Source organism: Oryzias latipes, chromosome 6 (genome assembly GCF_002234675.1).
Source record: "Oryzias latipes chromosome 6, ASM223467v1".
Classification (NCBI taxonomy): Eukaryota; Metazoa; Chordata; class Actinopteri; order Beloniformes; family Adrianichthyidae; genus Oryzias; species Oryzias latipes.
The window spans coordinates 30,110,839-30,135,332 of record NC_019864.2 but is presented as its reverse complement, the minus strand read 5'-3'; the positions used below and the strand labels follow the sequence as shown (position 1 = coordinate 30,135,332).

The 24,494-nt window shown below is 46.4% G+C and overlaps 1 protein-coding gene across 3 annotated transcripts in view; it reads left to right on the top strand.

Annotated features, from left to right (window-relative positions):
• The window catches only part of mical3 (microtubule associated monooxygenase, calponin and LIM domain containing 3), a 67,655-nt gene that overhangs the window by 39,349 nt on the left and 3,812 nt on the right, over positions 1-24,494 (top strand). Inside the window, exons 21-44 of one of the 3 annotated variants that reach the window (XM_023956088.1) lie at positions 274-384; positions 1,213-1,314; positions 1,770-1,883; positions 2,053-2,239; positions 4,054-4,148; positions 4,228-4,327; positions 6,324-6,519; positions 6,589-6,842; positions 7,067-7,159; positions 7,523-7,666; positions 7,923-7,985; positions 9,457-9,531; positions 9,886-10,047; positions 10,902-10,996; positions 11,072-12,935; positions 13,012-13,106; positions 13,391-13,558; positions 14,976-15,026; positions 17,396-17,503; positions 17,916-18,009; positions 18,502-18,513; positions 19,589-19,639; positions 21,947-22,012; positions 24,034-24,133. In XM_023956088.1, the coding sequence (XP_023811856.1) occupies positions 274-384; positions 1,213-1,314; positions 1,770-1,883; positions 2,053-2,239; positions 4,054-4,148; positions 4,228-4,327; positions 6,324-6,519; positions 6,589-6,842; positions 7,067-7,159; positions 7,523-7,666; positions 7,923-7,985; positions 9,457-9,531; positions 9,886-10,047; positions 10,902-10,996; positions 11,072-12,935; positions 13,012-13,106; positions 13,391-13,558; positions 14,976-15,026; positions 17,396-17,503; positions 17,916-18,009; positions 18,502-18,513; positions 19,589-19,639; positions 21,947-22,012; positions 24,034-24,133 (4,400 nt within the window). The remainder of the gene's footprint in view (positions 1-273; positions 385-1,212; positions 1,315-1,769; positions 1,884-2,052; positions 2,240-4,053; positions 4,149-4,227; positions 4,328-6,323; positions 6,520-6,588; positions 6,843-7,066; positions 7,160-7,522; positions 7,667-7,922; positions 7,986-9,456; positions 9,532-9,885; positions 10,048-10,901; positions 10,997-11,071; positions 12,936-13,011; positions 13,107-13,390; positions 13,559-14,975; positions 15,027-17,395; positions 17,504-17,915; positions 18,010-18,501; positions 18,514-19,588; positions 19,640-21,946; positions 22,013-24,033; positions 24,134-24,494) is intronic. The other 2 variants (XM_023956091.1, XM_023956089.1) reach the window with 2 other exon arrangements.

The following is a 24,494-nucleotide window of genomic DNA, read 5'->3' as shown; positions in this document are numbered from 1 at the left end:
TTTAGAGCAGTGGTTCTCGTCCCGAGGCATGAATCTCCGCCGTCCTCTCCTGATGCCTCCACAAAGGTTTGGTGACGTCTTCCGAGACTTTTCACTGATCCCATAACTTCCGTTCATTTCATTTTTCCAAAAGAGTTGCTGACACTTAGTTCAAATCTGGGGCTTGCACAGATTTAAAGGCAGTGATGAATAAACCAGCATTGCTCTGAGTTTGTGTGGTTTTTCACGTTGAACCGACTTCCTGTGGTGATGGAGTCCGTCGTTTGTCTGCAGGATCCAGCAAAGCCCCTGGACTCTGGCCAGATGCCCGTTTATGTGCTCAGTATTCAGGAGAGGGCCGAACAGTTGGCCTCTATGTTGGAGGGTAAACCCGCCAGACCCGAGGTGAATGCCCCCCCCCACGGCAGGTTTAGGAATTCAACATTCGTTCTTAATTCTTTTGATTTTTCATCTTTACATGATGAAATGCCTAACGTGGTGTGAATTATCAGAAATGAATGGGCTTTGCAGAAACGACTGCTTTGGTAAACATCTATGGATGCATTTCTGTAGCATCATTAAATAAAAGTCAATACCATAAATGCTGCATTTGTTGACTCAAAAGAGGGAAAAAAAAAGAAAAAGCAATCCGCCCCTCAACGCCTCTGTCACTTCATTAAAATGATAAGGAAAATGGAATTTCATTTTCCCTTCTGGAAATGCCGACTGGAGTTGAATCATTCGACACTTTTCGCACGGTGAAAACGTGAATGGAATCCACAGAATGAGCGGTGTTGAAGAAGAAAATGAAAAAGCATTTTGGAGGATTGATTTGTAATTTTATGTTTGAGGCGGTTACACTGTGAAAAGGAAAAAGCATTTCTGGTATTGACTTTTATTTTCAGTTATGCCACAGAAAAACTTCCATACACTTCCGTCAAGCCTGGCGGCAGACTGAGCTGCGCTGTGACTCACCTACAGCGCCCTCTAGAGGTTGTTGCTATTTAACACATATAAGTCCCGCCCCTACGCAAAAAAAAACCCTGAAACGTGTCATCAGATTCTTCTGAAGCCTTGAAATGACGGTCACTTCAGGACAAAACGTTTAACATTTCTGAGAGATTTTCTTTTCCAATTATTCACCAAAGTAAAAGATGAAACTGGCAGAAAAAAGTGCTTGAGGTCTTTGGCTTCTCCTCTAAGGGTTTATTTTTCTCCCTCTGTCTGTTGGAGCCCAAGAAAAAACCCTCGCGGTTTTTCATGGAGCGTTGGCATCTGGCCCGAGCCCAGAGTCCCCCCGATTCCCCCCGCTGCCCCTCTGACGCCCTCAGACAGGTATTCCTGCAGCCGCCAGAGAACGGAGTGCAGTGGACGCTTTGAAGATGATTGTGGGAACTAACGGCACTAAACCGATTCACAGGATGCTCACAAAAACGAAAAAGTTCAATTATTGTTGAATTGAACTTATTTATCGAATAAGGACAAATATAAAAGATGGACATAATGCTTTTAGCTGTAGCTGTTTATATTAAGAAATTGGTCAGAGGCTTTGGTCCGGTATGCTTTTATTCTGAAAATCTTTGTCTTTACTCATTTCTGGTTGGTTTTTTTGGGTTTGTTTGTAAAGAAACTGCAACCGCATGATGACTCCTCGTGCATGAACACGATTTCCCGCTTCCCTCCTAACAGAGTTTTTGTTTTGTCCGTCTGTTCACTCCCCCTTTTTCCACAGTTGTTTTGCCTCATTTCTAACGTCTTTGTACGCTTTCCTCCCTAAATGCCGTTGATAGCAGTATGTCAGGATGTACACGGGGGGAGTCAGCTCTCTGGCTGAGCAGGTAACCTGCCAGCTTCAGTCTCAGGACCATTTCCGGCCCACACATGAACCCGAGAGGCAGGATTCGGTGAGCACTTGGTAGAGTAGACGTGGCAGCACCAAATCACATGTGATGCCCTCTGGGTTCAGGTTTCACCACCTGTAAAATGAATTCCTCATTACGATCCTGCTATTTAAACTCTTCCACTGAAAAACATCAGAGACGTCCCTCTTTTAAGGCCTCCTCCCTCTTTTAGGGCTCGCTCCGGAAAGAGTTCCCGGCGAACATCGGAGGCAGCGACGTCTGCTTCTTCTGTCGGAAGCGGGTGTACGTGATGGAGAGGCTGAGCGCAGAGGGGAAGTTCTTCCACCGCAGCTGCTTCCAGTGCGACTACTGCGGCACCACGCTGCGCCTGTCCTCCTACGCCTTCGACGTGGAGGACGGTAGGACGAACCTTCGAAAAAACTCACCCCTGTGCCTCTGAATAACAGCAGAAACATCTCAAAGGAGGAAACGAGTGAGAACAGCCATCATTGAGTTCTCTGGCGCCCTCTAGTGGCGGCATTAGAACTGACCGCATCTTACTTTTGACAGAGAAGATTATTTATACATTTTATTTTCCATTTTATGGATTGTAATCCATTATTTCAAAGAGGGTGGAGCTTATGACAGACCAGGAGTAAAGTATCAGATGTTCGTTAATAAGTGATAAGGAAAATGCAAACAATTTCAAAATAAAAGCAAAGATAGAAAGGGTAGAGAAGGAACTTTCAGATCTTTTTTTGCTATATTTATTGTAATATTGATAAAAAAGTTTTTTTCTTTTCTATGCTGGGATATTGACCATAACGTCTGCCAAATCCATCCGCGCTTAAAGTACGAGGAAGATATTTAAGATTCATTCATTCATGTGCCTCATTAACATTTGTTTTTGCCTCACAAAAGGCTTTATTTTTGCTTTTAGATTGAGCGTTTATTTGCATAATTTGTGGTTTCATAATTTAAATAAGGATAAAACATCACAATTTCATAAATATTTTCTTTTTTTAAAACCAAAATAAAGACCTCCAGTCCTCCAATAGATGTTATTGGATGTATTTGATGGAATCTAGGATTTTAAAACCTGTAGTTCAAGTGTTTTTAAAAGTTTGAGAACAGCTTTATTTCCTTCTATTTGGCTGTTTTCTGCAAAAAAAAATTAGTTTGAGCAGAAAAATAACTATAAATAAAATAAAATTGATTGATTTCAAGCATTTTAGTCAAAGCAATAAAGATTCATCAAACTCATTGCAGAAATGATGAAATGCATAGATAAAGAAAAACAGAAATAAAACATTTGCTATTAAATATAGTGATTATTAACTAAAGACGAGTGGAGCTTGATTTATTGCTTGAAAAGGAGCCGGAAGAAACGCGTTTATGTAATCCCACTCCTACTTAATTAATACATTTTAGAGTTTTACATCCAATCCACTTTATTTATGGAGCACATTTCCCAAACAAACAGTTTCCAAACTTCTGTACAGTGACTAAAATTAGACAAAAAATTATTAAACAAATGAAAAACCAGCAAAATACAACAAAAAATGAATAAAAATAAGACAAAAACGCAGGTGAATTGCAGATAAGAACACATAGTTTCTGTAATCCAGTTCTGATCCAATAGATTCTTTTTAAGTTACAAAATCCAGTGCCTATTAATGATTGATCGAGATAAATCAATAAATCAAGAATTGTTTGTCCTTCAGACATTTTTTCTGTATATTTTGACAAAACATAAAATTATTTTTTCCTTTTTTTAATGACAAATCAATGTTTTATTCCTTCAAATTGAAAACCTTTTTATGAAAACGTGAATCTTTTGATGTTAGTAGATCCTGCTGTTTCCACAGGATCCACAAAATCCATCGTTTACATAAAGGAAAGAAGAATTGATTTGAAAAATGTTATTATATGTTTAAGAACAGTTTAGTTTTTAGGAGGTTCTTGTGTGCACGAGCAGCTGCGAGGACCTCCGGGTCGCGGGGGCGACCCCTGTGGTCTCCTGATCCAGGATCGGACCCTCTGGGGTCGGTCCTCATGAGCTCACAGACAGGCCACAGATTGTTCAGACAAACACTGCGTCTTTCTCTCCAAGTGACGGTCAGGAGGGAGTTCCTCCCCCAGAACGGACGCAGCAGCGCGTTCAGTCACACTGCACAGATGGCGGCGTGGCCTCAGCACGCCGTGAACGTTCTTGGTTTCTGTGCTTCTGCAGGGAAGTTCTACTGCAAGCCTCACTACTGCTACCGCCTGTCCGGATACGCTCAGAGGAAGCGGCCTGCTCCCTCCCCAGCTCCAGCCCCGGCCAAGGTTCCTCCTTTTTGTTCTCTGGACGCCTCCCCGACGGTTCTTGAGGGGTCTGTTTCATGATTTCTGCTCTCACCTGCAGTTTCAGGACCACCAGACTCCCCAAAGCGCCACGATGGCCACAGATGCCCCCGGAAGGGCGACCACGGCGGCGGCTCCCTCGGCTGAGCTCCAAGCCTCAGGTACCCCATTTTCCTCTTTAGATGCGCCGGCGCCCTGCCGCTTGGCCATGGCGGTGGAGATCCCGCCGCTCCTCGGCGCGCTCTCCTGGACTTACCAGCAGGTGGCGCTCGGCCCCTTAGCCTCCCCCCTGCTGTGTGCCTTCTGCCTCTGCCTCCTCTGCTGCTGCAGCATCTGCCTCCTGCTCTGCCTCCTCTAGCATGAACCGCGTCGATTCGGACTCTGAACAGACTTTAGAGGTTTGCTTGATGCTTGAAGGGCCCGCTTTCCTTTCTGGAGATGAACTTTTCGCTCGCAGAGCTCCCGTTTTCTGGTTGTGCCGCTCCTCCTGCCCAGTTCCAAGCAAACCTGCCTCCGCCGTGACCGTAAGGTCCCCTTTCCTTTCCTGTTCCGTGCGGCGTGTTTTCCGTGCGGCGTGGGTCCCCTCTCCCTGTACGATGGTCTCTGCCAGCCGCTAACGTCCTGTGATGGAGTTCCTGTTCTTCTGTGAGCTTGACCTTTTCCCCTCCGGCCAGAGCGCCTTAAAACTGAGAGCATCCCTGCTGCTGCTTCCAATGCTGCACAGTTTCTGATGAGTTTTAGGTAAGAAAAAAAATTATAGAGTGAAATTTAAAGTTTTAGGCTTCTGAAAAACACATAAAGGAGAAGATTTACTCCTTTTTAGGATTTAATCATAAGGTTTATAAATAGTTACATATAAGTCTTAAATATAACTTAAAGCTGTAAGCTGCGTTGTGTGGCCCCCCCGCCCTCGCTGCTCCCCTTTTGATCCGCTCCAACGTCTGCCCCCGCCACCCTGATCAGAGCCAAATTCATGACAAAAAAAAAAAGAGAAACACTTTTCTGTTAGTTTGATCGCCATAGCGACCATTTACTTATTCGGTCGACTGGGGGTTACAAACGGGTCGATGTAGTTTTTACAAGAATCCCAAAAAGTAAATTTTGGGGATTTCCTTGGCAACGGAGGTTTCTTGTTAGCCACGCCGACATTCTTAATAATTTCATGTCGTACGTGATACAATTTTGTTCAGTGTAAGCCAACTATTCGTGTATTTATTTTTTCATGAGATTCTGCTTAAACAAATGCGATCAACAGGGGAGCAACACAATAACTTTTCCAACGATCAACGATGCTCAAGGACTGAGAAAGCAACACAATCAAATCCCTAAGCCAAAGTTTTGGTGACCTCTGACCTCAGAAAGAGGCCGCTATCTTGAAATAAAAAAAAAAAAAATTCTAGTACCAGCTGCAAATTTAAACATTGTAAAAATGTAAAACATGAACAAGGAGTCAACAAAGAACCTCCGTTGCCATGGAAACGCAAAGGATTTCTTTTGCCGATTCTTCTAACAACGACATCGATCTGTTCGTCTCGCCCACGTGACACAAACGTGAAATGGTTGCTATGGAGATAAAACGGACGTTTTTCATGGATTTGTCACGTGCCGCTCTGACCCGGGTGTTAGGGGCAGATGGGGGGGTGAGGGTCAGATGGACGCAGCGAGGGCGGGGCAGGTAGTGCCTGTGGTCCAACGGCACGCTCAGCTTTATCTGATTATCTCTGTTCAGAATTTGAATCGGGTTGAGCTCCGGAATCACAGAAAGACCGTTTTAGGATCCTCCTGATCCTTTGACAGAGACTGAATCCCGACTGGATTTGAGGAAACATTCATTCAACCTTTTTCTGTTTTGGGTGAATGTTTAAATAAAGGACAGTTTTAAGGTTTGCTGCTCAGGATGGGATGAAGGGAAGGCAACCGGAACATGTAGTCTGATGCTTCTATTAGAGTTTTCCTTTTCCTGTTGTTTGTTTGAAAATGTTCGAATGCAATAAATCCATCTGCAGATTTTGACTGCTGTGTCCTCGTCCCTTTTTCCTTCGCTTGGACTTGACATTCTGCGGTTTTTTGTGTCGTCGGGTTTGAAATCCCCTCGCCGATTCTCAGTCTGTGCTCTGTTCTCTCCCCCGGCCCGCTCACCTTGCGTGTCGTCGTCAGCGCCGGAGGTCAACGGCCTCCAGGAGCCCAGTTTGGCCAAAAAGCTGCGAGGAACGCCGGAGCGCATCGAGCTGGAGAACTACCGACTGTCTCTGCAGCGGGAGGAGGAGCTGGAGGAGGTGCCGGAGGAGACGCTGGCTGAGCACAACCTGAGCAGCGTGCTGGACAAGGCCACGGACGCCGACCTGGGTTCCAGGTGGGAGTCCCGACGGCGTCCCGCCCCAACGCCTGAAAACAAAGAGTCCTAAACTCCTGTTTATCACAGCAGCTCAGAGTCGGACATGGAGGAGGAGGATGAGCAGGAGGAGGAGGCGGAGGAGCAGCCTCCCGACCCGTCGGATCTCGGCGGCGTTCCCTGGAAGGAGGCTGTGGAACTGTACGCCAAACTGAGGGGGGAGGAGTCAGAGGGCGAGGCTCTGGTGGACGCAATCAGCAGAGATGGTGACGTGGATGAGGAGGAGGAGGAGGATGTGGAGGAAGAAGAAGAGGATGAGGAAGAGGATGAAGAAACCAGCGATGGTAATTTGTTCTTGTGTTGTATTTTTGTCCGTCACGTTGTGTTTGTATGTTTTTGTGTATTATGAGTCCAGATCCTCCCTCTGCTCCCATGTGTCTCCGTGTCCAACGTTGTCCTCCTTATCTCCTCTCTTCCTCCTCGTCTTCATACCCGCCTCGTGCCCCTCGCACACCCATTTCACCTGGTCTGTCACTGTTCCGGGGACTCTGGCGCCCCCTGCTGTCAGAGGGGGATTACTGCCCCTGGAATCAGGAGCTGCAGTCCGGCCTTTGGCTGGAGAAGTTCCTCAAAGATGAGGAGGATGTTGGTACCTTCAAAGGTAGCAGCTGAAGAGCTTTTGGCTCTCTTTTTGTGTGGTGTGTGTGTGTTTTTTTTTTAACAGGGTTGTGTGTTTCTTTTATTTTGCGAGTCTTCCCAATTGTGTTTTCCCCTCAGGTGCTGCAGCTATGATTTGATATGGAATGACAGGAGAGATGCTGCTTTTTTTTTAAGCTAACTTGATGCTTTGACTCTTTTGCAGTGTGATTGCATGCAGCTTGATGCTCCGTCGTCTTTGATGACTCATGTGTTTTTTCTTCCTCTTCTCTTTCATTTTCACCTCTCCATTATTTCTGTCTTTTGTTTTTATCCTTTTCTTTTCTTGTTCCCCCCTCATAAATTGTTGCACAAAACCCGCATTTAGCCAGGAATCTGCACATCCAACAAATCCTGCATCCCGTGGATCCCAGCGGCGTTCCGCGTTCGCTGAGGTCCCGGCCGGACTCTTCGGGGGACGAGGAAGGCCGGCCGGCCTCGGCCTCTGACCTCGTGCACCCCTCCCCCACAGGTAACGCGCCCAAAGGAGCAGCCCCCCCCCCTCCAGAAGGGAAGAATGGCGTTGTGTTTGCCGTCAGGACTCATCCTTCCGGCACTAACTGATCTTTGTTGATCTCTCTTGTCTGATTTGGATTTCCCGTGATGGATTCCTCTGGGGTGTTTTTACCGTTTAACCTCTCTTTGATTTTGTGTCTAACGGCTCCACGTTTTGTTCCCCCTGACGTCCGTCTGTCCCCCTGTTGTTCTGAACCCTCTGGTTTTGGTAGCCCGCGCCCACGCCTCCGCCCGGCACCAGGCCGTGAGGGTCTGGTTGGAGTCCCTGTCTGGAGGTAGCTCAGATCTGAAGGGATCCTGACTGTTTTTCCCGTCTGTCCTTTGGCCGCTCTTCCTCCGGAGCATGCAGACGCAGACGCACACGCAGACGCAGAGCAGCCGACTCACACGCATGCACGCCCCTCGCGGGACCGCGGGGTTCCGCCTCTGCAGCCAAACTTGTTTTTCCACCTCGTTTCTTCTAACGCACACACTCAGCGGTTGGACGGAGCTTCTTTCACAGCCTGGTGCGAACATGTGTGACCTTAACGTGTTTCCACAACTAACAGCTGAGCGCAAAGCTGAGCGGGCGCTTCAGCCGTCCTGAACGAATGATTCCAGGATCCTTCGCTCGGCGTCTTCGTTCGCAAACTTTGAGCTGTGGAATTAAAGGTTGGGTGGAGTTCTGATGGATTTTTATCCGTGCATCTGAGCGCCGCAGCGATCCGCCAGCGCCCACTGGCATTTACCGGAAGAGAATAGGGATTAATATTGTGATAACAATCCAATTTGTGATATATTAATTAATTATATGAATTAATTATATGAACAAATGGCAAAACAACTGTAAACATAATTCTCATTGCAACAGTTTCAAACTGATTCTCCAAAAGACCCTCGTCTACACTGGAGACCAACATTTAACACCAAACATCCCATTGATCAAAAGAACAAATGGATTTATTTAATTTGTTAAATACTTCACGCTGCCATACGATTCTTTTAGCACATTTAAGGGAACCATTTATCGCAAGTTTTGCATATTTTTGCGATACGCGTATTGCACAGCTTGATTTGCAATAACGATAAATTTGCGATTTATTGTGCAGGCCTAGAGGAGAAGATTAAAACAGATTTTATTTTGAAAGGTTTTGCAAAGTAAGTCAGTAAATCTTTATTTCTATGGCACTTTTCTCAGAGAACGACTCACAAAGTGCTTCACAATGTTATTAAATCAGAGAAAGAACACAGAATGGAACATCTAAACCCAATAAAACCCACTCAGGCATAGAAGTAAACAAACAAACAAAAGGGATCACAATGGAAAGTCAGTAAAAGCACAGTTAACGTCTTAACTTGAGTTTTAAAATCTGGCCCAGAGACGGAGGGAGGTCCCTCCAAAGTCGGGGAGATTCCTCTTTTTAGTGGAAAAATATTATTAATTCAAAAGTTTGCTTGTTAGCTTTTAGAATTCAGTCATATGTAGAACAAAACTTTATTGTTAATTTGATTGTATGCAAATGGAGAGCTGCGTGTTTTTTCCACGTGTGCAGCTCCAGAAAGCGGTTTTCCTTTTACCGCGTTTTCCTCCTCGCGCTGCCCGTAGGAAAGCGGATTTTGAGTCTTTCCCGCTCTTTTTCAACCTTTAATTTCAGCTCCTTTTTCCGTCTTTAAGCCTGAGTTTGAGTAAACTTCACCGCAGCTCTCACTGTTGGCGGGAAACGGAAAGCTGCTGCCTGAAAAACGACCTTCCTCCTCTGGTTTCAGAACCCTGCGAGGATGAGGAGCTGGGGGCCGAAGCCGAGAGTCCAGACATGGAGCCGTGCACGGAGCTGGATCAGGGTACGTCCTCGGATCAGAACCGACACCAATCTGTAGTTTACAGACGGAACCCTGGAAAACCATGGGATCAAATTGGGCTGCTGCTTTAACGAAACATTTTTTAAATTATCTTAATAATAACAAAATCAATTGTTTTTAATATTTCTTTTATTTTGATAGCTGTTGTTTACCCTAGAAGAAAATGTTCTTGGCTTCCTCACATTGTAGATTTTTTTAATGTAATATTTAGTATTAATTTATCTGACAGGCACATTACAGATGAAAAAGCACCAGTGTCTGTTGGTAAAAGCTTTGTTGTTTGTTATTTGTTGTGATGAAAAAGCAAAAAGCAAAGTCTTCGTTCTCCTATTTCAGTTCATGATTTCAAACCCAGTAAGGCGTCACCTGATTGGTGTTTATTTCCAGAGGAAATCCCCTCCGATGCTGAAGCCGAGGCGCGTTTGCATCGGACCGAGCTCCAGGTTCCTCCTGAAGTCTGCGGAGAGGCAGGAAGTGTTGGAGGGCCCCCCAGTATCGGTACGTCTCACACATTTACTCTAAACTCCAGCATTCGTTTAACAGTATGGAAGCATTTCTGTAGCATAATTCAAAATAAAAGTCAATACCAGAAATGCTTTTTCATTTTCACAATAAAGCTGCATCAAATGACTCAAAATTAAAATGAAAAATCAATCCACAAAACCGCTTTCTCTTCTTCATCACTGCTCATTCTGTCACTTAATTAAATTAATACAGAAAATAGTATTTGACATTTAATTTTCTTCTCTAGTAAATGTGATAAATTCAATTAGAAATGTCTAATTTGACAATATAAAATGGATGAACAGAAATACTTTTTCATTTTCTAAATGAAGCTGCATCAAATGACTCAAAAATCTAATTAAAGATGCAAAGATGGGACTGCATTTTCATTTTCACATCCTCTGTGCGAAAAGTGTTGCATAATTTAATTCCAGTCAGCATTTCCAGGAGGGAGGAGGGGCGATCCCCTCTTTGCATTTTCGCTTTAATTATGTCACAGAATAAGTATAAAATGCTAAAGAATTTTGGAGGATTGATTTTTAATTTTGGGTCATTTGATGCAATTACATTGTGAAAATGAAAAAGCATTTCTGATAATTCATTTTAATTGTCAAATTAGACATTTCTAAATTAATGATGCTACACATTTACTAAAGAATTTTTGAAAATGAAATGTCAAATACCATTGACAGAAAGATTTTCATTTTGAGTCAACAAACGCTGCTTTATTGTGAAAATGAAAAAGCTTTTCTGGTGTTGACTTTTATTTTATTTTTTTAAATTATGCCACAGAAATGCCTCCACATAACAGAACATAAAACAGGTCTTTTTTTTGTGTGTGTGTTCAGACTCGTCAAGCATCGGTCCCATGCAGGAGGAGGAGGAGGAGGAGGAGGACGCGGTTCCGCCTCCTCTCAGAGCATCTCCAGAGCCTGAAGCCCAGGTCAGAGCAGCCCATCCTCATCAGGATGAAGGTCTGTCGTGTATTTGGGTTGAAATCTGAACGGTTTCCCTCCAGGTGAGTCCAATCAAGCGCTTCTTCTCAGACCCCTTCGTACCTGAGGACTCCTCGACGGAGAAGACAACCGAGTCTGTCAGCCCCCCACCTGCGCCGGCCCCCCCTCCTCCACTGGATGTTGCTGCTTCTCCTGTCAACGTCCCCGACTCCTCTTCCTCACCTCCCGCCTCGGCCGCCATGCCACCTGTTGCCTCTGCAGTGAAGCCCACTGATGTCAGACCGGCAGCTAGAAGGCCCGGTACCTCAGCCATCTGTTCCCAGCCCACCTCTCTGCCCGAGTCCAGGGCGTCCATATCTCCGGTCTACCCCCACCGCTCCATTTGCCCCCTCACGGGTAACCCCCTCTCCCCGATCTGCGCTCAGCCGCTGTCCTGCCACGAGCCGTCGTCCCCGCTCAGCGCCGGGTCCCCCGTCAGAACCCAGCCCGTCCCGGCGCTCGCCTCCACGCCGGCGACCGCGGCGGACAAGTCGGAGTCTTTCCGGTCGTCCGACTCCTCTTCAGAGGAGACGCCGTCCAAAAGGGCGGATATCATCGAGGAGTTCTGGATGAAGAGCGCCGAGATCCGGAAGAGCCTCGGCCTGACCCCTCTGGACCGCAGCAGCAAGATCTTTGACAGCAGCGCCGAGAACACTCCGCCTCAGGACCCCGCCCCCTCAAAGCCGCAGCCGTCACACGTATGTGCGGGACAGAAGCCGGCTTCCGGCGGGCGAACCGTCATCCGCCGGCTGAACATCACCCTGGAGGGTCAGGTCATCACTCCCATCGCGCCCGCTGAAACCAGGAAGGAAGTCCGCTCCGGCGTGAACGGAAGCACCGCCCAAAAGGCTAACCGCTACGACACGTCAGACTCCATCATGCTCACCCCGCCCTCCAGCCCGCCGCCGCCTGTGCCCGCCAACCAGTCGCCCGCCGTGCTCCGGCAGCAGAGGAACCAGGTTTCCTGGAGCAACGGGACCAAAAAGCGTCCTCCGGAAAGCGCCAAGGAGGCCCCTCCCAGGAGCCCCGTCCCGACGCCTACGCCGGCCCCCAGGAAAGCCCCCTCCCCTCAGGCAGAGGCCCCTCCGGTGGTGGTGATGAGAGAGAAGAAGAAGCCGCGGCAGGAACTAACCAGGAAATCCTTTGTGGAGACCGTTGAGGAAATCCCGTTTGCCGACGACGAGGAGGAAGCCTTCGACGAGCAAACGCTGCATCAGGCCCCCGCCTCCAGCAGGCCCAGCAAGCCCCCGCTGCATTTGGCGTTAGCCATGGAAAACGGGAAACCCAGCGTCCCGGCCAACCCCGTTTCCAGGCCCCAGAGGGCCACTCAGTTCTCCGCAGAGGCCAAGGAGATCGCCGAGGAGAGAATCAAAGCCAGGGAGAAGTCCGTCAAGAGCCAGGCGTTAAAGGAAGCCATGGACAAGCAGCTGGACAAGATGAAAGAGGCGGAGACGGAAAAGGGGGCGTCACCCAAAGTCGCCTGGGGCGCCACTCCGGATTCAACCGGGAAATCGAAAAAGTCTCAGAAGAATCCGGGGCCGCAGAAAGCTGAGACCGCACCCGAGCGTTTCTTCAGCAGCAACAAGAGTCTGGACAGCTCGGTGACGTCATCGGAAAGCTCCTCGGCGAGCAAAAGCAAGAAGCGAAGCTCTCTGTTCTCGCCGCGCAAGAACAAGAAGGAGAAGAAAGCCAAGAACGACAGCAGCCGGCTCTCCGGGACGGACGAAACGCCCCCCAAACACAAGTCCCTGTGGAAGGCCGTCTTCTCCGGCTACAAGAAGGACAAGAAGAAGAAGGACAACAAGTCGTGTCCCAGCACGCCCTCCTCCAGCTCCACCACTCAGGACTCGGGGAAGAAGCGAGTGTCGCCACTCAGCAGGTCTTCAGGTCAGAGTTTGATGACCAAGTTCAAATTTAAGGAAGCTCACCAAAATAAAGCAGTTCTCTTGATTCTGTTCAACAGACCTGAAGGCTGGCAGGAACCTGAGCGTCTCAGAGGACTCGGACCTGTCCTGTGACGACGTGCTGGAGAGGTCCTCCCAGAAATCCAAAGCAGATGTCAGTAACACGCCAGACTTTTCCGTTTTTGTTGCTTTAAACGTGTTTGTGGCTGTCCAGGTTTTTGAGGCTTTTAATCTGAAAAGCTCGAATTCTGAGCTTTTGCCGTTTTCTAGGAGTCTCTCGGTTGATTTTCTCAGGTTTATCTAGAGGTAGATTTACTTATTGATACTTAGGGCAACGTCCCGCCACACTCCTTCTTCTGCAGGGGGTGCTTGGACAGAGGGGGGGTGAAATCCCAGCCGTCCGGATCACACTCATCAGCATCTTTTTTCCCCGTCTAGCTGCACACGGATATCTTTGACCTAGTGTCAGGCATGCAGAAGGACGCGGTAAAGGAGGAAAAACTGGAAAAGGAGAGAAGAAAAGTGTTAAAGGAAAAGAAAAGGGCAAAAGAAGGGCAAAGGGAAAGGGAGACGGAGGTGCTAGGAGAAAAGGAGAAAGACAAGGAGGTATTACACAAGAGTGACTCTGGATTTCACATTAAGAGGTTTCAATCTAACCTAAACTACTATTACACATTTATTACTTTTCAGCTCGTAAAAAGCTGTAATAAAGAAATAAAATAAAGAAAATGCAGAAATGAATAAAGTGAAATTCAAAGTGACTCTTCTGGCTTCTGCTGGGATCCTGTTTGTGTTTGTGGTGGTTTAGTCCAGAGGTCTGCATTTGAATAGAATAGAATAGAAGGAGCGTTTATGGTGGCCTTAATGTGTCAAGAATCACAAGAATAAAAGACAACAATAAAAGAAAAAGAAAAGCAATACAAAAGCAGGAGCCAGATGGACTATGGGTAATTTATTGTGATGGTCTGGCTTTGTGGGATCTGTAGTTCCTCCAGTTTTTGGTCCAGTTTCTTAAAGACCAAAATCCACCTCACTGTTTAGAAAAATTGTTTTTTTTTTCATGTTTTTGTGGCCATTAAGCTTTCTACTGATCAAATGTAGCTTATAAATATATTTACAGTAGGTGAATTATAGTGATAAATAAATCCAAATAAGTAAATAAATGTTTGTTTCCAGAGAAACATGCTTCACATTAGGAAAAACACAACCTTACAAGCATCATCATACATGTATCAGCAACAAGCAAAGTAAAAACAAAGTAAAGCACAATAGAAGCTCTTCCCCTGACTTTTATAACACCAGGAGCTGCAGCTGCAAAGGGGACGTCTCGTATGGTTCTGGATCCGGTTTTGGAAATTCCTAAAAGTTTTGGGTTCAGTCCGAAGATCAGGACTTAAAAGCCCAGCAATGTTTTTCTATGCAAGGTTCTGAAAACTAGAAGTACTATTTTAAAAACACAATGATAAAGTCACAAGTTTTTCTACACAACACTTTAAATTTCCTCTACTTTTGACTGCAGCACAAGTTCCTTTCAAAATAAAATACACCCTGTGTCAAATGGGACGCAGATCTGCTGCAACAGACTTAAAACTAGAAGATCACTTTGACTAACTATAAGAAACACGGCATGAAAGGTGAATAAAAACGTATTCCACCCCCCCAAACACGTCTTCCCCAAGAGAAAGAGAGAGAGAGGCTGTTGATGAAGAAAGGATGGAGCCAAGGAAGTTATGCACAACATGTCTACACCTTGTTCATATTTTGAGTTGTTAAATAATTTAAAAAAAATCCGACATTCTTGTGATTCGCTTTGAATCCGAACTCCGCCTTCATATGGGCGGTGGCGTCCGCCTCCCAGACCCCGTTTCATCAGTTCCCCTCCTGTAGTCTGTCGTGTCTGTGGCTTTGAATGCATCGTGGGTAGAGTCGTGTTGGGATCAGAAGCTACTGACTGTAGAGAAATGTTTTGAACTCCGTCATTAACCCAAATCATCTGTGTGATGTTTGTTTTCTCCTCCCAAAGTCTGTTTATGTCCCTCATGCACTGGCGTTCAAGAGATCATATGCCACCAAGGTAGTATCACACACATCCCATAATAACCCTGTCCACCTGTCTGTCGTCCTGCCACCTCATCACAGTAACTAACCCCCCCCCCCCCGACCTACGAATGCATGACGGACCAACCGCAGCGTTCGCTCAGACCTTCCTGGACGTTCTTTCTGCTCAAACCTGACTTTTCTGCAAAGCGCTTACTTTCCTGGTCTGGTTGACACTGTGGGCGGAGTCTCTGACTGACGCCCTCCGGCGCCGCGTCTGAACAGCTGCTCCTCTTTTCTGCTTTTTCTTCGCTCTACACGCCGGTCAGAAAAAAAAAGGAGTACACTTAAGATCTACTGTACATCACAATCATTGACTGAATATGGGAACCGAGTGGCTCCTCCCCCCTGGCGTTCCAAACAGGAAGTGGCTCCAAGAAGCCAAAATCCCATAGACTTGGTCAGAATAACCCTTCTGGATCTGTTAAATGTATTAACATCTTCTAGATCAGTGTTTTTCAACCAGTGTGCCGCGGCACACTAGTGTGCCGTGGGAGATGGTCATGTGTGCCGTGGGAAATTGCCCTCATTAACTGGTCTAAGAACATTTTTCATCTCCAGGAAATCAGCTCTGTGTTCATCCAAACAGGCCCTGATAAAACACTGAGTAGTTAGGAATATAAAATATCTTAAAATTACTTTTTCTTTGTGTTTATTTAATTCTATTTAAGACATTTTGATAAGAATGACTGTACCGCGATTTACCTGCAGATATGACAGTTTGCGGAAAAGTCCCGCCCCTTTAACTGTCTCCGCCAATCATTCTTGAAGGCTTAATCACATGTCATCAGTCTGACCAATCAGAAGTGCTTAAAGTCTTCACTTCCTTGTTCTTAATTCTGCTGATAAAGTCGCTCAGTTCTAACAAAAGTACCAGCTAAAGCTCGTCTTTAGCGGTGTAGCTTTCCACAGAGTCCGGTGTCAGACCGTGGAACACGTGAACAAAACAATGAAGCTCATTTTCTGCTGCAATTTTTCGGCAGTTTTCACACTACATCTCCCGTGATGCATTGGCTTAAAGGGCCAGTGTCCCAGCGCACGAGTTGCAGAATTGTGAAACGTCTTGAAAGCACAACAAACAAACAGTTTCTTAATTTAACTTTCATTTCATCTCTTAGAAAAAACAGCCGTAACCTCCTGCTTTTCCGGCCACAATTATCACAAAAATGCACGTGAGATTGCGGGCGGGCGGGGGGGGGGCTGTCGATCAATACAGACCATGAATTTCTGCTTTTTTTTTTTTTTTTTGGATGCTGGTGTGCCGCGGGATTTTTGTCAAGGTTAAAGTGTGCCGTGGCTCAAAAAAGGTTGAAAAACACTGTTCTAGATAATCCTCTTCTCTTTTTTCTGTATTTCAAACTGACCAATCAGAGGCCTCAATAAAAGTGGGTGGAGCCAACGCTCAAAATGTCTGACAGAATTTGGATTGCCTACTTTCAAGTGGAAAAGGGTGTGGCCTTCCAAAACTCCTGATTGGCCAGAGTGGTTGCCATGGAAACTCAGACTGTCCTGGATCAGTCGCTGATTACCGACAACGTCTGGCTCAAACATGGCGGCGTCTGTATCGCAAAAACATGGCGACTCAATTGGCGGCATAGCACTGACTCGGTCCAGGTCTCATTTACAGTCAATGGTCTCAATGTATTCATAGACACCTTAAAAAGATGTAAATTTCAGAGTTTCATCCAAATTAAACTAATTCTAATTTAGAAAAATGTTCATGGATTCTATAAATCCTTCACTTGGTATTCCTTCAAGGTGATTTTTTTTTCTAATCCCGGCTAAAATGCACTAAAACCTTTGAACTTCCCGCTCAAACAAATGCTTTGAAAAACAATGATTGAATATTTTACTGGCCCATTTAAATGTTGGCTGTTTTTAGTGTAAAAAATCCTTAAAACTCATTTTTTCCCTTGTAAATTCTTAGAAATTCTTCTTAGAAACGTAATTAACAAAATTAATTCCAGTCCTTAAAATATGTTTTCCTAAACTAAGAAATTTGTATTTTAGCTTCAATTTCTCAATAGTATTTTTGGCAAGACATTTTTTTCTTACTTTTTACTTTCTTAAGATTCAGTTTTGCAGTGTAGTTATTACATTTTTTGCACCAAATAGAAAGGCTTTTATGTTGAAATTGAAAATATAAAGAAATTCCTGTTTGCAGACTGACTGGATTCAGTTTTTCAGCTCGGAGTCCAATGATAGTTTAGTGTTTGAATGTTCCTCAGATCTCCCCTCAGCTCCTGTAGACCTTCTCTGGGGGGCCAACGTTGATGGAGTCCCATCACCGGAGGTTCATCCATGAAGCCCCGCTGATTCTGATTCCTGCCTTTGCTGTCCTAACAGAAAACCTACACCGAGGAGGAGCTGAACGCCAAACTCACGCGCCGAGTCCAGAAAGCTGCACGCCGCCAGGCCAAGCAGGAGGAGCTGAAGAGGCTCCACAGGGCGCAGGTACATCACGCCGTTCCGCTTCCAGTCACCTCGCCTCTTTTATGGTCACGGCGAGTTTCCAAACCTCTTAACCTGACTCTTTTAGCTCATGCTTTTAATTTGAAAAATTCCAGTCTTTTCACTGAAAGTAAATAAAAAACAGGGCAGAGTGGATTTTCTGAACTCCATGCTGCATTTCTACGGAGCCCTCCAGGTGCCAGTGGCTGGAAAAAAAAATCGGATGCACACGGTTTATCCGATTTGTAAAGTTTTTTTAACCACTGGCACCTGGAGGGCTCCGTACATTTCTGAGTTTCTGCAGCAATCCAAAAATGCTGCTTTTGTTTTGATAGTTGTGGTAAAATTGCCGGCATTGCTCCTGATTCCTGTTTGATGTGTGAACATTTCCCTTTGATGGGGTTGATGGCCTCAGATCATCCAGAGACAGTTGGAGCAGGTGGAGGAGAAGCAGCGGCAGCTGGAGGAGAGGGGCGTGGCTGTGGAGAAAGCCCTGAGAGGAGAAGCAGGTGAGAACTCCTCCTTCAGGTTAGACGGAAACAAGAGCAACTTCTTTTTCAATAAGACTTGTGGTATTTTTATGGATCCCTGAAAGTTCTTAAAGTATAATGTAGAGATGCTGCTGCGATTGTGATCATGGCAGCCCTTTCTGGACCCCCAAAGGTTAATTACAGTTACGTAAGACGGCAGGACTGAACTAAATTACACTGAAATAGTCTAAAATGTTTTGTTTTCTGGTTCTGAAGGATTGTCGTTGCCTTATTTGTTTATTTTCCAAGTAAAAGTCTAATTTCTGACCATAACAGAACATCTAAGGTGAAGAAAAAAACATGTGAGGAGCAAAAACCAGACACAAAAATTCAGTGAATCAGATGTGGAAGGAAAGTTTGCTTTTATTTTGTAGATTGTACGCTGATGTACTTCCTCTTTTGATGCATGCACAGACAGTCAAAAACCTTGGGATGTTGTTTTAACGGCTGTGCTCCTCCTCTCTCTTAAAGGAGTGTATAAAGGTACTTATACGTTACCCAAACAGCACAAAAGAAGATCAGGTATCGGAGCGGCGCTCTTGTCTCTTGTCGCCCTTCCCGTCATTCATTCGTGGTGACGCGCAGCAGCCGTTCTCTGTCTGTGCACCATCTGTCCGCCATCACCAGCTCCAGGATGCATGTCATCAGCACACTGTGTGTCCCGCCATAGATCCGTGTGTGTCTCCTCTGGATGTGTTTGCCGGTTCAACTCCCACATGATCCAAAAGTAGAATTGACTCTTCGTCAGACAGTTCTTTGCAGAACGTGAAGCGTCTGGACTGTGGTGGAGATCCGACCGAATGTTTTCGTTGTGGAGACGCAGATTACAACCAGAGCCGGTTTATAGACGGGCGGACTTTGTTTCGTCCGTCCGAACCGACCTTTAAATCTTCAATCTCTGCCCATAAGACGGTCCGCGGGTGAAAAATGGTCAAGCCTGTACGGTGACCTGCAGGTCGTGCACCTGTAGAGAGAAAATGCTCGTGCACATTTGTGTTGTACAGCCATGCCGCGGGCGACAGGTCATAGAGAACACTTAAACAACACGGCTGAGATGCAGGCGTGTCGCACAGATTTCTAACGTCCCCAAAATCCTGGGGACTGTCCTTCATGTGATTAGTGTGTGCATCCTGACTGTTGCACTCAATAAGATTTATGGGCTAGAGACGCTATGCTAGCGTATAGAGCGACACCTTATTGCAAAGGTCAGCAGACACGGCTTATTAGCAGCTGCAGTAAAATGACCACAAAGGATTATTTCGTCCAATTTAAAAAAGAAAGGTTTGCAGGTTTACAGTTTACAGGTTTGCCCCCACCTTTCACCCGTGTCCGCCTGTCAGGGCGGGCGTGTCTCGGGCTTGACGCAGCGCTCTCTGGGGGCTCGCGTGCAGCAGACCGCGCGATGCATGCGGCGAACACGGACAGACGTTGTGTGTGTGTGCAGAATCACGCATGTGCCGCTGTTGTCTGCTGTTGTCTCTGTTGTTTGTGCGTCTTTGTTGCCCGGTCTGGGGCTGCGTCCGAATAACTGTCATCTCTAATATCCCTGTCGTTGTAGACTATTGGGGAGATTCTAATTACAGTGAAATCCTGGACTTGCATCTGGGCGGTATGTATTTCAAATCTGTTGCTTCAAAACTAACTCAATGGCTAACCCCACCCGCCCCACCCCCTGTTTTTACTACTTTGTACCCATAACACTAATTGTTATCAGCTGGCTCTTCACCTCACCTGTACTTTGTGAACCCCCCCCCCCCCCCCTCCATTCCCCTCCACCCCCCACCGCCATCCATCCTCACTGGATTTATAGTTGACATCAAACAGAAACAGACTCTGCTTCACGCCGTCCTCCTTAAGAAAAGCTTTGATCTCCACAAACCCATGAATGCTGAATGAGTGAATTAATGAGTGACGGCTTCCTGTCCCTCCTTAATTCACACCATAAAACACACAAACAAAAAACTCTGCGAGACACCACACATGGCCGTTCAAGCTAGTTTGTTTTAGCCTCTTCTCCACAGCGGCAGCAAAAACACACGTCTGCCTATCGCTGTGCTTCTCATCGTCTCGCCACGTCATCAGATTTAGGTTGAGATTTAGACTGAAGAAGAAAAAACAGTCTTTAAGATTCTTATTCACAGAGAGGACGGACGTCTTCTGTTCTGAAAATGACGTATCTCCAGCATGGACAGACCGGTCTCCGTCTGGTTTTTCCCTTCGCCGTGTTTGTCCCGACGCACAATCCTGCAGACACGCTTACCACCATCAGACAACACGTGTCTCGCTCTCGATTCAAAGCGAGAAACTTTGTCGAATCCGTTTTTTCTTTGGTCTGGAGACGTTTCGCACATTTGAAGACGTTGAGCCCTCCAACAAATGCTGGACTAACTCCTTCCCCGAGTGCTGACCTTTGCTCTGACCCCCCTCAGTGACCTCCTCATACCCGCTCAGTTTGCATAACTCCCAGAGTGCATCTGGAGGCGGAGTTTAAGCCCCAAACCTCCCGCTGACGGCGTCTGGGTGGTGTTTGTCTTTTCCTGCTTCGTGACTGGAGAAAGGTTTCACTTTGCTGCGATGGTGAAGATTCGGTTCTGGTCTTTGGGTTTGCTCTGCTGGTTGTTGCCGCTCGTACGTCTGGAGGTTGTTTGACCACCTTGACATGTCTGCGAACGCCGCAGCCGTCGGGGAGGGTGGTGCAGGAACGGTGCAGAACTGCTGCTCTTTAACTCCCGTCTACAAAGTTCCTGGAGTTCATTCGAGCTCCTCAAACACAACCAGGTACGTTTATTAAAGACCCACTCTGATGGAGACCTTTTTCTAATGATGAAGGATATAGAAGTCAAAAATATTTGTGACACGCTGGGCGGGGCCACAAGCTCCCTGCTCCGCCCCATTCTGATGCGTCCACTTGTGGATGATTAGATCCATTTATGACTCGATGTTTCGAGCTAGCCTCTGGCCCAAAACTGGCGCTGTAAGCTATTAGGGGGGGGGGGGGGGGTGTAAACGGAGAGCTTTCAGCAACGGGGAGGGGAAGAGGGGGCGGGGTTGCTCTGCCAACAATCCCATCCACAGCTTGGAGGGAAATCTTTGCTCTGCAGAAAGTATGTCCTGAAAATAACCCACAGTTGTAATAAAAATAATAGCTTTTAAAATGGACGAAAAGTGGGAGTGGGTCTTTAAGACCCGTATTCGATCTCCTCAGATCCTGTCAAATGCAATCAGGTAAGTTTACTAAACCTGTTGGGATTTTGCGAATATTAGGAGCGATTTTTGAGGCATCAAACGTTTTTCTTTATTTCTCTGAGAGCCTTTTCTCACATTTGGATTTCGGAGCCGGTCCGTTCCGTTTGTCGGCAGGTGGAGCATCAATAACTGCCATCTTCTTCCTGCAGCTTCTCTCTTCAGGTTTTTAAGTTTTCAGCTTCTTTAGGGGATCTCTGCTTTAGGATTTTCTGTTTCTTAAAAAAAAAAGATGTTTTATGCAAAATAAAGACGTATTTGCATTTCAAAAGTAGCTCAGCTTCAAAGTGACCTCAGCAGAGGAAGCGTCTTCCTGTTGAGGCCATTAAAGGTGTGAGGCGATAATGGGATTAAATGGACTGTGATTAGTAGTGATCGTGGATGTGGGGGGGCTGTTTCATGTGGAAATGGACATGAGGAGAGCCCCCTCCTCATTGACGGACTATCATCAAAGGAAGGTTGTTTTTCTGCTCCTCTTTTGGCGTGTTTTCCTTTTTTTCAGTCCCTCCCCGCACCGCTCTTCTCCCCTTTTTCCTTCTGTTGACTCCTCTCCTTCGTTTTCTCTCCACCGTTTTCCTTCTTGCCCCCGTGACGCCCCCCCCTCTGCTTTTCCGTCCACCCGCTGCTCCCACCTGCGCCCCTCCCACACTGTACCTGCCTTGTCTCGTGGAAGTCGAGGCCTTTGTGGAGATGCCTCGCCGGCGCCCGCTCTCCATCTGCCCCTGCTGGTCCCCTGAAGGTAACCCCCCACCCCCCTCTCTGCGGACCGCTGTCGACTGACCGGATGTCGGGATGAGGACGACCCCTCCCCCCTCTAACGCCTGTTGCCCCGCCTCCCCACGCCTGGCTCTTGCTGTGTTTGTAAGATTAGACTCGGTAGATTTCCCCCCGAAAACTCCAAAAAATGAAAAATCCTCCAGTTTTAATCATATTATTGTAATCTGAATAAAAAATAGACAAAATGAGACTTGAGGAAATATTTGACCCTTTGAAGGAACTCATTCTGTCCCACAGCGCTCCTTAAAAGAAGAATTTTTCTAAATCCACTAAGGATCCACGTCGCTGTCCTCTGCCAAAAGGCAGTGTGCATCGATGCTCATTAGATTGGCTAATATAGACCACAATGCATTGCGTCTGAACAATTTTTGACCAAAAAAATGTATTTAAATGTATTTTTTTATTATACCATCAATGTTTTTATCTTCAGAAGACAGCGGACTCATAAAGAATCGTCACAAAACGCTCATATTAATTAGATTTCAACTTTGTGGAATCGTTGATGATTCGCCCTTTAAAAAGAAAAAACAGAGAAAATGTAGTGAGAACGGCGTCCGAGATGCTGTTAAAATCCAGGGCACTACATTGTCAGGTTGGGGGTCTGGTAGTGGGGGGTTTTGCATGGTGTGACTTCCTGTTTCCGTCTCTTTCAAAATAAACCAACCGATTGGATCTCCTGTTTGTCTCTAACGCCCGTCAGTTTGGTTCCTTCTTTTCAGACCTTTCTAATGAATTTGCCCTTTTCTTCCGTTTGATTTATTAACTTGGTGGTGATTTCGCTCTTTATTCCCCCCCCCCCGTGCTCTGGGTGGGGGGGAACAGCTGAACTTGAAGGTGCCGGTGGGGGCTCCCCTGCAGATTCCCCTGCAGTCCCTCCGTTTACAATGGTTTTCTTCTTGCAAGCCCCCCCCTGCACTCCCATGCATCCCCCAGCAGAGTTTGTCACGTTGCATCAAGGTTTGCGTCCTGGACGTCCACGGGAACTGCTTGGCTGCACTCCCGCATAAGAGAAAGGGTTTCTCTGCTTTAAGGGACGCACCGCGCCGGCTCCACCCACCCAGCATGCTGCAGAGCCCCCAGGTGTTGGTGGAGCTGCATGAAAAAATTCCCTTTTTCCCACAGGAATTGGGATCCCTGCTAGTTCTCCCTAACAAATCACCCCATAAATGTATTAATATTTTATTGGTGTTAAGTGGAGCAGTGTGCTTCTTTTTTCCTTTTATGGTTATAAAACCTTTGTGGGATTATTGAAACATTTCAATATTGTACAACAAACATGGAAACATATTGGACAATCAATATTTTTTTATGAAAGGAACAAATAAATAAATGAATTTATTACATGGATTTTAAAGCAGCAGAGATAAGTTTTTGTTTTTATGTAGATTGATGCGTTTGACCCACTCTGATGAAAATGGTGTTTTTATGCATTTCTGAGTATTTCTTGACTCAAAACTTGAATCGGGAGCAGACGAAAAAATTCAGTTTTTTTCTCTAAAACATCCTACATGTGACGTAGAAAAAATACGTTGGGAGGGGCCACCAGCTCTCTGCTCCGCTCCACAACGGGGAGGGAAAGAGGGGCAGGATTGCTCCATGCCAACGGTCCCGCCCACAACTCATAGGCGACATTCTAATCAACTACTGAAGCTTAAAAGATGATCGGAGTGGGTCTTTAAGATCAAGGACCGCAGAAGGGTGTTACAGCCCAAACGGGGTGACACAAACTCCTAACCAATAGGAAGCATCGTGTGTGTGTGTGTGTGTGTGTGTGCGCGCGCTCTAGAGGCTGACAGTCATCTTGAGTTATGGTGCGACTGAGCATGTGGAGAGCGTCTCCCACCCCTCCATCTCCCCAGCACTGACATCCGTGCTTGGCTGTCAGTCGCCCTCGCCTGTGTGGCCTCCATGTCATCATCCATCAACCCCCACTCCACCACCAGCAGCGTCTCACCTCCCCCCCCTCTTTACGCCTCCCCCCAGGTATGGGCAAGAAGGACGATCCCAAGCTGATGCAAGAGTGGTTCAAGCTGGTGCAGGAGAAGAACGCTCTGGTGCGCTACGAGTCAGAGCTGATGATTTTGTGAGTACATCGGCGAGCGCGGCGTTCCTCTCAGAACGTCATGATGTCCTGGCGTACGGCGTTGGCACGTTGGCTGATCGGTTATAGGGCAGCAGAAAACGGGCCAGTAAACCCTCTGCCAGAGTGAGGGTCCACGTTTGGTCAGGAGAAACGGTGGCAGAGAGATGGCACGACTCCAACACAGAAGGAGCGAGCGGGAAAAACTCTGCAGGAGTTTTCTAACGTTGGGTTTTGTTCTGCTGGGCTGTGGGAGGATGATTAGGCAAGGCAAGTTTATTTGTATAGCACAATTCGTACACAAAGTAATTCAAGGTGCTTCACAAAACAGAAAAATGCATTAAAATCACAATACATCATAGAA